This window comes from Rhea americana, unplaced genomic scaffold (genome assembly GCF_003343005.1).
Source record: "Rhea americana isolate MKP2758 unplaced genomic scaffold, rheAme1 scaffold_118, whole genome shotgun sequence".
Lineage (NCBI taxonomy): Eukaryota > Metazoa > Chordata > Aves > Rheiformes > Rheidae > Rhea > Rhea americana.
Window position 1 is genome coordinate 422,634 of NW_028185239.1, and position 15,415 is coordinate 438,048.

A 15,415-nucleotide genomic window follows, 5' to 3' on the forward strand; every position below is an offset into this window, starting at 1 on the left:
AGCCTGCGGATCCCTCCACGTTATCTATGTGGACAGCCTATTCTGTAATAAAGAGGAGCAGCCCAAACTACCATGACTTTCCATCCCCTAGAATTGTCCTGACCAATGCCGTTTTGTAGATGCTTTGCCTCCTACAGAGCAAAGTGCAAGAGTAAAAACCAAGTTTGCTTCATTCAGTCATGTTTAGCAAAAAAAAAANAAAAAAAAAAAAAAAAAAAAAAAAAAAAAAACTTCTGCTGAAGTTATATGAAAGGCCCTCCATAATCTCAGGCCTCAGAGATGAATAAATCAGCATGCAGTAACTATTTAAACCTGCTATTATCTGACAAATAGTATCTGATACTAGAAACCCTCAATCCTAAGGATCTCATGACGCATATCAATTTGTTTATAAACAAAACCTGGTAGGCATGTTTCCCAGAGACAATCATTTAAGACTGCGAGGACTGCCACTACTAACCTAGTGGTATAAAATAAACATTCGAAGGAAGCTGTGGAAGAGAAAACACAGGCCAAATTAAATTTTTGCAATTTGTATGCTTTTAACAAGCTAGCAGTCATGCAGTATCTGTTTAGACAGCAAGGGAAAAAAACCATACCTGTGTACATTTTCCATTGCTGCTACTTCTGCTAGAGCAGCTAAGCTAAAAAATGCAGACACTGCTGGCATATCTGGTGTAATACTATGAGTTTCTTCTGACTCTGCATTTCTAGAGCACTCATTGTTGCAATCTGTTTCTGCACTTGACGTTTTTTGAAGAGTACTTTGTGGCAGCTCTTTTGGCTTTTCCTCTGCAACAAGAGAAAGTAAAGTTTGCACGTAAATAGGACGAACAAGGCCAGCCCTTACGTTCTCAGTAGCACATCCGTATACTGATCACTCTGGTGTTAACAGGAACTTTTATCTTTAGGACTTTGATTTTGTTCGTGTAAGCCAATTCATGCTTCAACCCCTTGTGACCCAAGCTATTGGCAGAAGCATGTTGAGATTTATGAACCAGTTTACTGAGTCTGATCTTTTAGGTCAGGCAAGAGAGCGTGTGTTTTTGTGTGCATTTTAGATACAAGTCCTGAAAGATTATCCAACTGCTGAGGACTCCTGCATAGTATGTGGCATTGACTGTCACGTTATGGAGCATATTTTTATGTCCTATAACTAGGCACGGCGTAATTTCTTTGCTGGGTTAGAAGCAAAAATAAATTATGAACAGTAACTGTTTTCACAGGGTAACAGAGTGGCTGGGGTTGGAAATGACCTCTGGAGATTGTCTGGTCCAACTCCCTGCCCAAGTAAGGTCAGCTAGAGCAGGTTGCCCAGGACTGTGTCCAGCTGATTTTTGAGTATCCCCAATGATGGAGACTCAACCACTTGTGTTCAACTGCCCTCACTGTGAACCATTGTTTCTTCCACTTCCCTCTGCATCCAGTTCTTAAGGAGTTCTCAGTTCTTAAAGAGAGATCTAGAGAACTTAGATATGGGCATTAAAACAGAAGAAGTTGATCAAATGCAGTTGATATCTGCATTTTACAGAACAACCAACCAAGCTGACTTAAAAGTACTTCTCCGATTGCTTGCATATGCTCCAATACCGTGCCCAACAAATCAGTTTTAACAAATTTAAATTCCTGTTTCCTTACCTATTGTCCCTCCTGCTGGTGACACTCGACCATCGGCTGTTCGGACAAGATGGGTGATCTTAGTTTTCCTTGCTTTCCTCTTCTGGCTGCCAACTAAGGGTTCATGCATCATTGCTGGCTCTGGAGTGTTTAGGGCAGATATAGAAATTTTATTCTTCCAGGCAGGCTCACTGGAATTCTTGTCTTCTGAGAGTATGGCTGAAAAGGGACAAAAATGGAGTTTTAAATGCTAGCTCTGCTCATTTATGATTTTGTGTCCATCTGCATTATATACTAAGCCTTCCCTCACAGCTATTCAGAGCATAACCCACAGCACGATATGAACTGAATGCTGCAGGGGTTTGCAGGGGAATAGTACCATCAGCTCCTGAAGATTTCCTAGGAAGTTCAAGTTTCTTATATTTGCAAAGGAAATTGTGAGAGAGGCAGTAGCATTTCAGTGGGATCAGGGTTTCAACTAATCTGCATAAAACACTCTGCAAGTACAGATGCTAACAAATGGTTAGGGGACAAACTGCAGTTCAGGAACAGTAATGGCTACAGTCCTCATGTAAGCTTATTTTTAGGTCTCAGACAGACTCACAAGTAGAATTCAGGAATTCCTGACTAATTTGCAGTCTTTTCTCTGTGCTGTCTCTACTAAGCAGACAGAAATGCTGCCTTTTACAAACAACAATCTTGAAAAAAAAAAAAGACCCAAAAGGCAGGAAATATAAAGAAGAGCTAGATCACAGCTGAAGACAAGAATGTTAAAAAAAGAAATTAAGCACAGAATAAAATACTGTGACATAAATACTGCCTACATGAAGTCAGAAAATGAGAAAGGAACAGTTTGGATCTTCTTAAACAGTACCAACGTTGACATTTCCAAGCAGCTTTCCACCCTGAACTGGAACACAATCACAAATTTTCACCTGACTAGACAGTGACTTAACTCGTGTTCATGAGGAAATTGGTCAGACAGGAATCACAAAATGGATTTAGGTCTTCAAAGTCTGAAATCAGTCTATGGTTATCAACTGACTGTAATTCTCATTGATTCACTGAACCATACTGCTGATACCACAGGATATCATTTGTCCCCAAATTCAGAATCTAGGATTTTTTTTCCTTCTGTGATAAAGTATTATGAGGTCCACCTCATAAAGTGATTACAAGAAGATAGGGTTAAAAAGAAATTACAGGTATCACAAAAGGATACCTGGCTGGACTTCACTCAGAATCACACAAAATACAGGTGTCAAGTAGTTATTAATCCATCTCCCTCTACGATATGCCCAAGCCACCGCTTGTCTAATCTGTTTTGAAATTGGAAGCACTGAGAGCATATTCACCAGACCCCTGGGTCATTTTTTCCCAGCGCACTGCCATCCTGAACTATTACATGATTTTTCCTACTACCTAAACCTAATCTCCCCTCCTGCATTTTCAACTCATTACTTCCTTTCCCGTTCATCAGATTATACCTTGTGTCTGTTTATAAGTCTTCTATATATTTCACAGCTGATGCTGAGCCTTCTCTTCTCCACAAATTCTTTCAATCCTTGTTTTCAAGATATGTCTAAGACCCATTTGTTCAGCAACTTTGTGGGAGGCAGGACAAGCAAAAATTACACGCAAAAAACTCAAGCTGGAGTGTGAACAACTGTTCTTTCAGAAGGGTTAAGCACTGAGTGAGAGCAACCTCCTACATCTAAGATGCAGGAACACCAACCCCCTCAAACTACACACAAGCAGCCAATCAGTCCCTGCTTCATTTTATTATATGTTTTTATTATTAAATTTTTGTATAATATTTATATCTATTATATATTTATTGATTGTTTTGTAGGTTTAACAAACTTCCTATTCAAAGATATGGATAATATAAACTCCCACCTTCTGCTGACTTATTTAACTGAAACTCCGCAAGCACGAAGACTGGGAGAAGAGAATAGCTCTAATATTTTTATCTTATTATCTTTTGCCCTTTGCTCTTTTGTTTTAAGTGGGAGGGGATCTTGTTTTTCCTTCTAATGATTTATGGCATAAGCATATGATTAGATCTAGTACGTATGTGTAAAAACACTTGGAAATATTGCAAAATTTATTTCAACTATGCTCTTAATTTATTCTTCATATCTTCTCTCAAAAGCAGTTCTGGACTTGTGCATATTCTTAGTTTTGAAAAAAAAGCATAGAGCTTTAATTAGCTTATCTCAGTGTTTAGCCATAGATGTTAACCTTTGCAGAGCAGAGCTATGCTGTAAAGCTTATTTTTGTAGAGAGGAGGAGAGATCACAAGAAAAGATCTGCCCCTAACAGCCCAATTAAGTAGAAGTACCAGTGACTATAAATGTGACTTGCAAGCAACTTAGTAATTTAGCAAGTAGTGAGATGTTCAGATAAGCTTATAGCACTGATTGAGAGAAAAGTCTTAATGGGAATGCATAATTAAATGGGCAGCTTTCTCCCTAGATTTCCTATTTGAGGATTGACTATGTATTAATGTAATGGCTTTGTTCTAATCCAACAGTATTTGCTAATTCTGATTTAGAGATTTGCCCTAATTAGATTCTACTTTGACAGTGCTGTTTAATTCTAGTTTTATTGAATTTATAATAGCTTTAATCTTAGTAATGTATTTTTTTTTTTTTTAGATTTAATACAAATATTGAAGACACGGCTAGTCAAATTTCAAACAATAAACAACATGTGACAAAAGTCTGATTTGGTATGTTTTTAATAAAATGTGTCATTTCACTGCCTTCTTTGTGGCAATTAACTTGATCAGTCAATACATAAAGGATCCTGGATAGTTCCCTTTGTAACTTATCTTTTCTTTCTCACACTGTAGATATTAAAAAGCCCAAGAAACTATAAACAAAGCTGTAAGAAAAGTGAAAGGTAAAATAAAAAGAGGCAATAGTTATAAAGAAGAAAAGGAAAGGAGATATGAAAATGTCTTTGCACCAGATTAACTTGAAGAAGTACACTGTATCTGGGTATTTGAGTAAGAGATAACAGAAGGTGGCTGACAAACTCAGGATGCAGTAAGTGCAATCCCTCTCCATATTACAACGTTTTTCAATCCCTAAAATGAGACCTAAGAGAGTCCTCTATGTTTGCTCTCTTCTTTAGCTCCAGACTAAGCTCTTTATCAGGTCCCCATTGCACTGCTGCACATATTGCTCTTAAGGGGGACGGACTGAGGGATGAAGAGTGTGCCTGTGCGCATCTGTGGGGTGTTGAAGGGCAGAGGAGTTTTCCTCRGGAGAATTTTTCTTTTTCAGTCCCACATCTTCTAGTTATTCTAGCAGTCCTAATGGAAGGCAGGATGAGAAATCATTTCACTGGCTTCTTYGTGGGTTATTATTCAAGTAGAAATAAAACCTAACTTGGAGGAAAATATATTTCAGGGACTCAGAGGACGACTAAAGGCTTCAYCCTGAAGACCCTTAGCATTGAATGCAGAATGGGAAAAGAGTCCCTGCTTCAACATCCACATAGCTAAGCTAGATGCTAACAGGGGTCCTCATCYGGCATTTCCTGCAAGAAAGACAGCACCTCACTGCTTCCACTGACAAAGGAATATCCATGTGGGTGCTCCATAATGAGCATTTCTAAGGCAAGTCCACATGTAAGTCCTTGCAGGATGAGGCTTTGGCTTTGCAGTGTAAGAAGGATGRGGCTAAAACATAAGCTTTCTTCCTGGGATTTTTCTTTAATGATGTATCTGCATCTCTCTATATTTTAATCCAATTCTTATCCCTCCTCTTTCCACACCATCCTGTGTGGATGAGCTCTGTAGAGGTCAGCTAATTTTCAGCAGAATGCTGTCTAGAAATGAAATGATGCTACACAGCACACAGTATTGGCCTTTTGGTATGCTTGTGCCAGTGTCACAAAAATGACTTTGCAAAAAAAGTAATAAACAAAAACCCTCACACCTAGAGCTCTGTGCCAGATGCCTTCCTGAGCTAGATTTGTTTACAGTTAGCATGGACAGTTTACCATGCTCTGAGGTCTGCTGAGTACATGTAGTCTTATTTCCCTCAATYTACAGTGCAAAAATGAACCTGGCTTAGAGTGCAGGCTGCAACTCAACAAAACACAAGTCTGACACAGCAGATGAGAAACTGGCTTAGTTGTATCTCAAGTCTTAAACTGATTTAAAAAAGAAATCAATGGAGAGAGAAAAAGGGAGGATTTAAAAGACCTGACTCACTGYTCTGTTACTTCTCATTTCTCATTGATATAAATTACCAGTATTTGTGTAAAGCTTGCAGCTGGAGATAGAACTTGATCRCTAACCCTAATTTTCAGCTGCAGTGTACAGTGGCATACAATTAAAGCTGAAATAGCAAAGCAAGCTGGAGAGAAGAGAAAGCATTTGCAAGCCCTCCTCTTGCTAAAGATATGTTGATCACCATCTTCTTACAACATTAAATCATAAAAGCCTTGAAATAAAGAAGTTCTTTCTTCTTTCCTTGTGAAAATTTTCCCTTTTCAGTCCCAAAACACAGAAACAAAACAGATTTTTAAATCGTAGGAAGCAGTTAATCCCAGGTTATTGTCACTGTTTGGTCTTTGCGCTAAATGCTGAAGAGCAGTGTCTAAAGCTGAGTCTGTATCACTGGAAATGGGCATTCTGCAATGYGCTCCGCAAACCTGCTCCTCTTATTATCCCAATTAATGGAGCTATTGGACGGCCTCAAAGCTTCCTCCATGCACTGGAGTTTCCTCTGGAAGGATTCAAAGCATAAGGGAATAAAGAGCAGTCCCAGCTTCTTCCAGTACAGAACTGGGATACAGCCAAGGCGCTCTCAGGAGCTAAAGCAACAGGCATCGCAGCATGTTTTTACCCCACAGCTCTCCTAATGCCATGCTGAGTGAGGCTGGGGTGAGACAGGACTGCCTTTAGGGCACACTAGAGCCAAAACTTCACTCAAACTACAAAGCCCGGTATATGTGGCAAACACCAAGTTCAAACCCCACYGAATCAGCTACTGGCCTCATTCAAGACTGAACAGCCATCATCTGCCTTTGTGAATGCAAAAGATGAAATCAACTGATTCAGCATACCATAGAAGAGGATGAACTTTTCGGACTGAACCTCAGTAAGACACCAGGCRTTTAAGAGACTCTTCAGCAATGCCAATCAGTTACTAGAGGGCTGCAGGAGTTTAACCATGTCTCCTGGAGAACAAATGCTGCATGGGTCAAAGCAAGCGTGCATCAAGAAGGAAAGGGCAGCTGCAATGGTTTAATGGTTTCATTAAGTTAAAAAGGGGAAGGTCTAGCAAGGCAGAAAAACAAAGCTTCAAACACCTGTCTTCACCAGTGCCTAGGGAATAAACCACTAAGGAACTGATGTCAAGCAAACTGACCTACCGCCTGGGGGACATTCCAGCTTGTCAGACAGCACTYCAAGCTGTAGCAAGAAGTAGGAGGACTAACAAATTGAGTGACACTGGCTGACAAGAAAGATGATGACCAAACCAGGTGTGTGGAACAGCTGCCTGGATGGGCTGCTGTGAAGCATGCCCCTATGGCCACCACCAGCAGAGTGTGTGCTGACCTAACCCTTGTCCTGCCCAGATGCCAAAGGCATGGGGCTGACAGAGCCACTGACTCYCTTTGGGCTACAAGCCCCTGGCACAACAGGGCTTTTTCAGAGGGAAGGAGGAAGTAATTCAGCTAATTTTCTGCACCTTCTGTCCTTGCTCAACCAAGTATGCAGAGGCTGCACAGAGCACTGCATGTGGGAGAGCTTAGTAGCAGGTACTGAGCTCTGCCAGCCACAGGGGCTGGGTGCCTCTTACATATCCACTAGTGGTGGAACTAGGGTATCTGCCCATTTCCTCTTCTCCCCTGCTGGTACAGATGCTGGCAACGATTTGGTTCTTACACACCCCGCAAGGGCCCTCTGCACCGCTTTCTTCAGCCACGCAGCCTACACAGCACAGCTCACCACACACACCTGCAAGGAACCAACGGCTGTGATGCTCTCCTTAAGTATTGCTTCCTACCAGAAAGTCTGATCAGTGGAGCTACCCTGACTAGCATGGAAGAAAAGAAAGCTACAGCTTTACAGACAAAAATGCCAGTGCTCATGGGCACAGCTGTGCTTTTGACAGCCTTGCCTAAAGATGTGACATATCTCTACTTTCAGTTCTATTACTGTATGCTCTCTGCTAAGAGGAGCATGGCTTGTGGCACGTCCATCATTATTTTACTGGGATATATTTCTGTAAACATTTGCAAACTCATGATATCATAATTTGCACTGGTGATGGTGCGTACAAACAGTTGCATGAAGCCCATATTCACTCAGATGCCCAAAGCAGAGAGAGTTCTAGACAACATGATCCAATCATTGCAAAATTTGCCTTTCCCGCACCAACTTGTCTTCAGGGCTGAAGTTTTCATTCAAAACATGCACAAAACCCCACACATTTTCCAAGCTGATAAATACGAACCAAGCATGACCCCTGCTAACAGCAACCACTCCAAGTGTCTCCTTCCCAGCTACCAGAATATCCAACTCCCTCCCTCCTCCAACAAAATTAATTCCTTAAAACACATAACCACACAGACATCTGTGACTCACCACAAGTACAGAGGAACCACAATAAGGACCAGACACTTTCCTTTTAGTATTTGATTCAGTAAATGCTTCCATATCTGAATTTAAATGAAGATGCCAGAATCCCCAGCTTGAGTGCTGTGGAATATGACACACTAGATCCAGAGACTCCAGGGCCACATTGCCTAGGTAATCATGAAACTGTGATGTTACTTAGGCAGTATCTTGAAGGTGAGACAGCCAAAGGCCACACCTGCATGGGACTTTGCTGACAAATGCCTCACTTTCAGTATCATCATATGGTGCATTAGATCAGACTGGACCCCAGATCTTTACCTTTTTTCAGTCCCTGGTTGGATTTCTAACCCCCAGAAATTGCAGCTCTCCACCAGTGTATAGATTCACTGTCTCTGCTTTGAAGATTTCTATGTGGGCTTTGCAACACTGGTAAGTACAGGTTTCTCTGGTGTTTGCTTCTGTCTTGCGGGGTAGCAAACTGGGCCTAATCCAGCAAAATGCGTAGGCATATCCTTAACATTTAGACACAGTGACATTACTCACATGCTTAATGGCCAAGGACRTGCCTTTGTGTTGTGCTGGAATAAGGTCATGGTGCTCAGCACTTGTCAGGCTTGAATCTTTGATCGTAGTGCATGCTTTATATCAAAAGATGATGGTTTCTTTTAATCAGAGGGTTTTTTTTACATTTTGTTCAGCTTCACTTTATTGCTGCACGTTTTAAGATATTTAAATTTTTAACTCAACCATGTATAAAACACYTTCTGTTTCATTTCCCACGAGAATTTTAACACGTTTTTCTAACAATTTCTCTCCGTGGCCTTTTAATAATTTAGGCACAATAATCTGAATGGCATACAATAAGACCTGTATTAATGTATGATGCCTTTTTCACAATCAGCTTGGAAGCAAGACAGTTACTTCTCATGAGCAATTCCCACAATATATTTRTTGTACGAATGCAATGAAACAGCATCAGTCATTTCAAAACATTTGTACTGAATTACAGTGCAGCAGAGCTGGTAGAGCCTATGCACAACAACAGTGCAAGTACACTGCAGAGGATACAAAACAGCATCAGAAGGAAAAGGAGAGGAAGTGACATGGCTGAGCCTTAGGGAGAGGGATTAAGCAGAAACACAGCTGGGGGAACTGGGAACTGGAGAACCRTATTATCTTAGGAAGATATAGACATTGATTGGGGAAAAAAAAGGGGGGGGGGGAAGAAATTAATTCATAGAGCCACCCAAGTATGGAGAACCAGAAAGGCTCTTCTACACCACAAGGACAATGTGGGAGCAAACTCTACTGTGCACGGGCAAAAATCTCTGCCAGGGCCCGATTTGGATAGTGTGGGCATGATGACCAGAAAGTAAAAACATAAAAATGGCCCCGGGAAACATGCTGAGCTATGGTCCTGCACATATTGTACCCTTGAAAATTCCCCTGGGAGTTGTGAATGTGTGAAGATACAGGTCTAGAATGATAAAAAAAGAAAAAGGCTTTGGAGAGCTGCCAGCAGCAGGACGGAGGGTACAGCAAGCCCATGACAGAACTTTAAAACTGGAGAAGCTCTCTTCAGTCTGAAGCAAGCAGAAAAAGCTAGWGAAGATTTCCACCAATGGTGGGTTGGTTTGGGGATGGCAGGACTCTTTGAGTTGTAGTGCAGAAACAGGCTTACAGAGTCCATTCATCTGCACTCTATTGAGTTCCAGACAGAGCGAAATCCCAGAGAAGGTGCTACTCCAGCAGAGAGGCCACTGGAACATGGATAAATGCCTTGGCCTGGGAATAAATAATACGGTCTCYGATACAGAATTGATAGAGCAGCCAAAAGACTAAAGGGCTAGGAGCTATGGAAGATAAAAAGGGTTCAGAGCCAATTGCAGAACTGTCCTTGCTTTGTCAGCTCTGCTGCCAGGAGTCTGGAGCAYGGGAAGTGCAACTGTAATTAAGGGAGATATCAATTAACAGCARAACAGCATCATATTGGAAAAAGGTAATATGATCAATTAGACCCAGGAGCTGATGAAACCAAAGCAGATAGGGAAGTAAGGGACCAAAGCAGAACACTGAATAGCCTCTGTCCAGAAGCATTACCCAAGTCTGAATTCAAAGGGAAGGTGGCCCAAAACCTTAACTGAGTAATGCACCAGTACCTGTGTCCGGAACATTAAGCTTCTCCTTTTTGTGCTTATATTTGCTGACAATTTTGTGGAATAAGTTCTTTTTCTGAGACTGGAATGAACCTACAGACAATATTAACAATACACACTTTTAATTAGCAGTCTTAAAAAGAATACAACAGTCACAGTATGTAGTATATATAACCTCCCCTTCCATTAATACAGAATGTCATTTCATGGGGAAGTACAAAATCTACCCTCACTCCCACAATGGCTCTGAAGGCTTTCCATTGACTTCAGCAGCCTGTACTTCAACCCATCAGCTCCCCATGATTAAGGGCATACAAGGCATTTTGGAGAATGCTGACCATAGGAAAACTTAACCATACAAAAACCAAGGGGTTAGTTTGTTTCTTTGTTTTTTAAACTCTTAAGATATGCTCCTTTTTGGAGATGACAGTTAGGTTTGCCCTTTTTGGTGACCAGAAACAAAGTTATACTAAGTGCAGAAGTAAAAGGAGTTTTTACTTCTTTTTACTTCTGCACTTCGTATAAGTAGTACTTATAGTACTAAGTAGTACGAAGTACTTTTTACTTCTGCACTTCGTATAAACTTACTCATACTAAATAACAGAGGGGAAGGTGAAGTTGTGCTGGGCTCACAGTATCATCCCTACTTTGACAGCACAGTCTTTACTAGTAGTTGCCAGCAGCCTTCTTAGCAGACCACAAAGTATTAGCACGGGCCATTAAAAGGCCATCTTTTGACCCCTTAATGGAGTAAATGGTGATACAAAAGCAACAAAGACATAACAGACCAAAGAAATAACAGATGCATAAACTCTAGACTGCAAAGCCATTCTTATGGAGTTACTTTTCAGAAGCAAACTGCACTTGAAATGCTTATTTCCAAAAATAYAGCCATAAGTAGGATTTCAGGACTTCACCAGAAATGAGCTGTACAGCAGATGCCATGACAGCTTGTAGCCTAACAGGAGGGAGACCTTCCCAGCAGCCCCTGACTTCAAACTGTATTCTGTCCCCCAGAAGTACTGACCAAATATTGGCCTCCTCCACTCCTTATCCTCAAAAGGGACCAAATACATTCGTTGCAGAGGCACAACCRTAACAAGATAAGAACACAAGATCAAGGTAAGTCTACATCATCTCTCTGAGGTTTTCCACTACTGACTAGCCCTGCATGGGGGGAATTAAGAAGCAGCATTTATATAGTACATGCAAGACATGTGACTGATGGCAGCAGAAACCTCCTTCTGGGAATACTCAGTCGGTTCAAGGCAGCCACTTAAGGAAGCAGAAGGCAAGAAGATGAACAGAGCTTACATCACGAACTGCAACTGCATTTCCCCCAAACTTGGGGAACRTGTCCCCTCCACTCCCCAAAGCTCCATATTTTTCAAAGGCCAGACCAAACAGATGGCATTTCAGCATTAACACAGCAAAACCAGGAGGAATACATACACCTCCCAAAAGCTGCCGCATTGATTTTACAGGAGCTAACAGAGTCCCTGTGGACTGAGTGCTGTGTGTTTTTGGTTGAATTGCCTTTTATTAAAATCTCTGTGCTGTGAGGCTGTCGGGTTGCTGTGACCTGACCTCCGCAACTCCCAGAGGAGCTGGTGTTTGCCAAACATTTTAGGTCATGATCTTGGAAACATTATGGCATGTGATGTCCAGACAGACTTCATGCTCAGAACCGAGCCAAAAAAAACCAAGCTAAGACCGAAAGGAATGTCACAAAGAAGCATTAACTTTAAGCTGATGCTTTACTTCTAGTCCTAGAGGCCACAGATTAAAATAAGACGCATTCTCTTTTCCAAACGAAAGCAAGCCAGGCACTCTGCTCCCCTTACCTCCCAAAAAACGGAAGCTTAAGTGAAGTAGTCAGTGTGTAARTGAGCACTTCTTCACAGCACGAGACAGAAATAATGATTACGCTTTTTGCTCATTTTTGCATATGAACAAATTAGTGACTCACTGCAGGCTGATGACTTGTGTGGTTGGATATTTTGGCACATATGCCATTGGAAAGAAGAAAAAAGTCAGCCACAGCTCCAGTGAATGCTGGAGCAGGCCAGCTGCATAAATTCAGAATAGCCATATTTTTCAGCCATTTTGTTACATTATTATTGAATATGCATACAACCATTTAAAAACGCTTGGGGTGGGGGGATTTACAGAAGTGCTATAAGCTTGTTCAGTTCTGCTCCTATTGAAGAAAAATTCCCATTAATTTCGTTAGGAGCAGAATTAGAGCAATTTGGAATATTTGCGGGAAAAAAATCACTTCTCTCTCATCTGAGAAATTTCAAATTTGCCTTACACAGAAGCTGAGCTTCCATGCTACAGGGTTCTTCAGGTGTTTTTATGTTGAAAGAACTGGCAGAAGGAAGGGGCTGGGCACAGCAAGCCCAATAGATGAAAGATTCAATGACCATGGATCCACTGATTTTCCACCGAGGAGCTGAAAAATACCCTGATAACCCTGTCTGCCTGGGTTRGTTAGAAGATCGGGCCATCTTTTTACTTAGCCTCTTGTAGCTATAGTTTAATGAAACTTGACAGAAAATTACCTGACATCATTTATCTCAAAATAAAATAAAGTCAGGACAAGCAGGGTAGATTTTTTTTTTTTTAAGGTATACAGTTACAAAAAAAAAGGCATTTTTCTAATTTTATTCACCTAGCATCTCAGGGAAGTGTTAGAACGTGGCACTAGAACCTATTCCAAATGTTAAGTACCACATTCTGATCTGAAGACTGTGGAAAGTAGATACTTATTTAGAGACTGAGAATGCATGGAAAGTTTAGGATCTGCATATGTTTATTTAATAAAAACAGGGCTTGGTTTCAAACAGTCTTTAAATCTACCCCTTATGAGCATTACTGACTGGAAAACAAGTGCATCCAAAGGCCCCAGGCACGCATCCTTTGTGCTGGATGCCTCAGTATCACAGCCCCTCTTCTCTCACGACYGAACAACCTGAGACAACTCAAAGGAAGAGCAAAGCAGCACAGATAGTTCCACGCAACAGCATAATGCAGAGCGCAGCACACTGAAGTCGAGCTCTCCTATCTCCCTACTCTGAGTCATATCCACGAGACTATATTGCCCCTTCACAGATCATGCTCATCACGCTGCAAGAAAAAAAAAAGTCGCTTTGGCTTTTTGCTTAATTCTAATGATGTAAAAAAAAMCTGACAAGTCAAAAAACCTGGAATCATCCCAAACCAATTGCTATCGYTTTGCACAAATACGTGCTTGCCATGTTTCATTTTCAGTAACACTCACAGAAGTTTGTACACATTTGTACACATACATGCATGACACCTTTTGAGGTTGACATCCTCTAGCCATCTYTGGACATCATAGTTCACAGGCAAGCCAACAGCATGTCTAGACTGAACAACCTGCCAGTACCCCACAAATTAATTTGGGAATTCAGCTTAATGAGTACTTGGCTCAGCTGAAACAGTTTCCCTATTAAGTTAGTTAAGTTTGCTTGGTTCAGGTTGGTTCAGGTAGCTTCAGTTCCACAACTCACATTCTAAGTATCCTAACAAAATCTGGTATAAAACAAATTAAAATCAACCCATTGCCACGGAATGTTTGCATTTTTAGAAATCATTCTTTTCCGAGAGAAAAATGATTTGTTGGAAAGTTTTTAATTTCTCTTGAGAGCTGAACTTCACCCTCCAGGGAGCTGGGATGACTGACACAAGCTGACAGCTTGCCCAGCTAGCTTAAGTGAATTCAGCATTCATGGAAATTAGGAACAAATATCACTATCTCAGTCTGGATTTAGTTCAGGCCTGTGGTTAGATGTTCACTGCAGAAACATCAGTGTCACTATCAGATATTCCTGCCCTGGGGCTGCTTGTTGCAACCCCATAGCTCAGTTGGTGGAAAAGTTCATGTGACTATTTCCCATCTGCTTCAGTGCAAAGTCAGCTGCCTTAGTTTAAAGAGCCCTTACTGACAGCTAGAGACAAATTCTCCATGGCCTCCTCCACTGGGCTGTGCCAGAACTACTTATATCAAGCTTGCAACATGCCTGCAGTTATGTTCCTGACCCTCCTTTGAGATATGTCTGAAAATACTTCAAAGCTTTTCAACAGTGATGCAAACAAGGGTAAAAATGAGCCCTTACTCACGAATCCAGCTAAAAGTAGAATTCAGCTCTAGGCTGCCTGACCTGAGGCAGCATTTAGACCATGTAATTCCCAAACAATTCAGGACTTCGCAAAATGACCTGCATGACTTTTAGGCACATAGACACTTGGATAGGTACTACAGTGGTGAGAAGTCCCGGAAGCTGCTATGACAACTTCAGTTTGCAGTCAAGTTAGATAAGTAGATTTTGTTCTCAACAGATGCTGCTTAATAAACCACTGTATTATCATACTGTAAAATAATTAATTCATTTTGATTAAAAAATTTCTCTTCAATACATACCGTAAAAATTGAAAAGTTTGTAAAGTCAAGACTCGGTTGGTATTAGCACAAGTCTAATTTTGGAAGATCCAATTGTTCTACATCTAATTACATAAATACAAAAATCAATACCAAAATTGGCATGCACTAGAAGAGAACAGATGCTCAAACCTGCATATTGTAATGTGATTATCTGGGAAGCATTCAAAAGGCATGGATTTAATCCAGGGTCACCTGGCTAAATATATGTATTAGATCTGAATGAAAACTAGTCAGACAGCCATACTACCACCGTGGCAGAAAAACAAACCACTTTCACATTATGAAAAGTCTTGAGCATCCTTTTGTTTCTGCAGAACTATTGGTAAGTCATTCCCTCATTTTATGATGCTTCTCTTCTGTATTTATGCATTGATATTAGTGTCACAGTCTCAGTTATCTCTACCACATTCTCACTTCTGTGTCTCAGGCTGGCTATATACAAAGCAGCAAAATGTGACATGAGTTTCTTATTCTAAAAGCCTCATTAAGGGAGGTGGGCAGTGAATTGGTTTACTTTAATGATATTTATGATCCAAATCCATTTTTTGCCCAAATTCATGATGGATA

The 15,415-nt window shown here is 40.9% G+C and overlaps 1 protein-coding gene across 3 annotated transcripts in view; it reads right to left on the reverse strand.

Annotated features, from left to right (window-relative positions):
- Positions 1–15,415, reverse strand: part of BBX (BBX high mobility group box domain containing) — a 142,141-nt gene that overhangs the window by 9,226 nt on the left and 117,500 nt on the right. For all 3 annotated transcript variants that reach the window (XM_085319133.1, XM_085319114.1, XM_085319123.1), the window contains 3 exons: positions 10,384–10,473; positions 1,639–1,836; positions 600–792 (listed from right to left, as the gene is read on the reverse strand). In XM_085319133.1, coding sequence (XP_085175259.1) covers positions 600–792; positions 1,639–1,836; positions 10,384–10,473 — 481 coding nt within the window. The remainder of the gene's footprint in view (positions 1–599; positions 793–1,638; positions 1,837–10,383; positions 10,474–15,415) is intronic.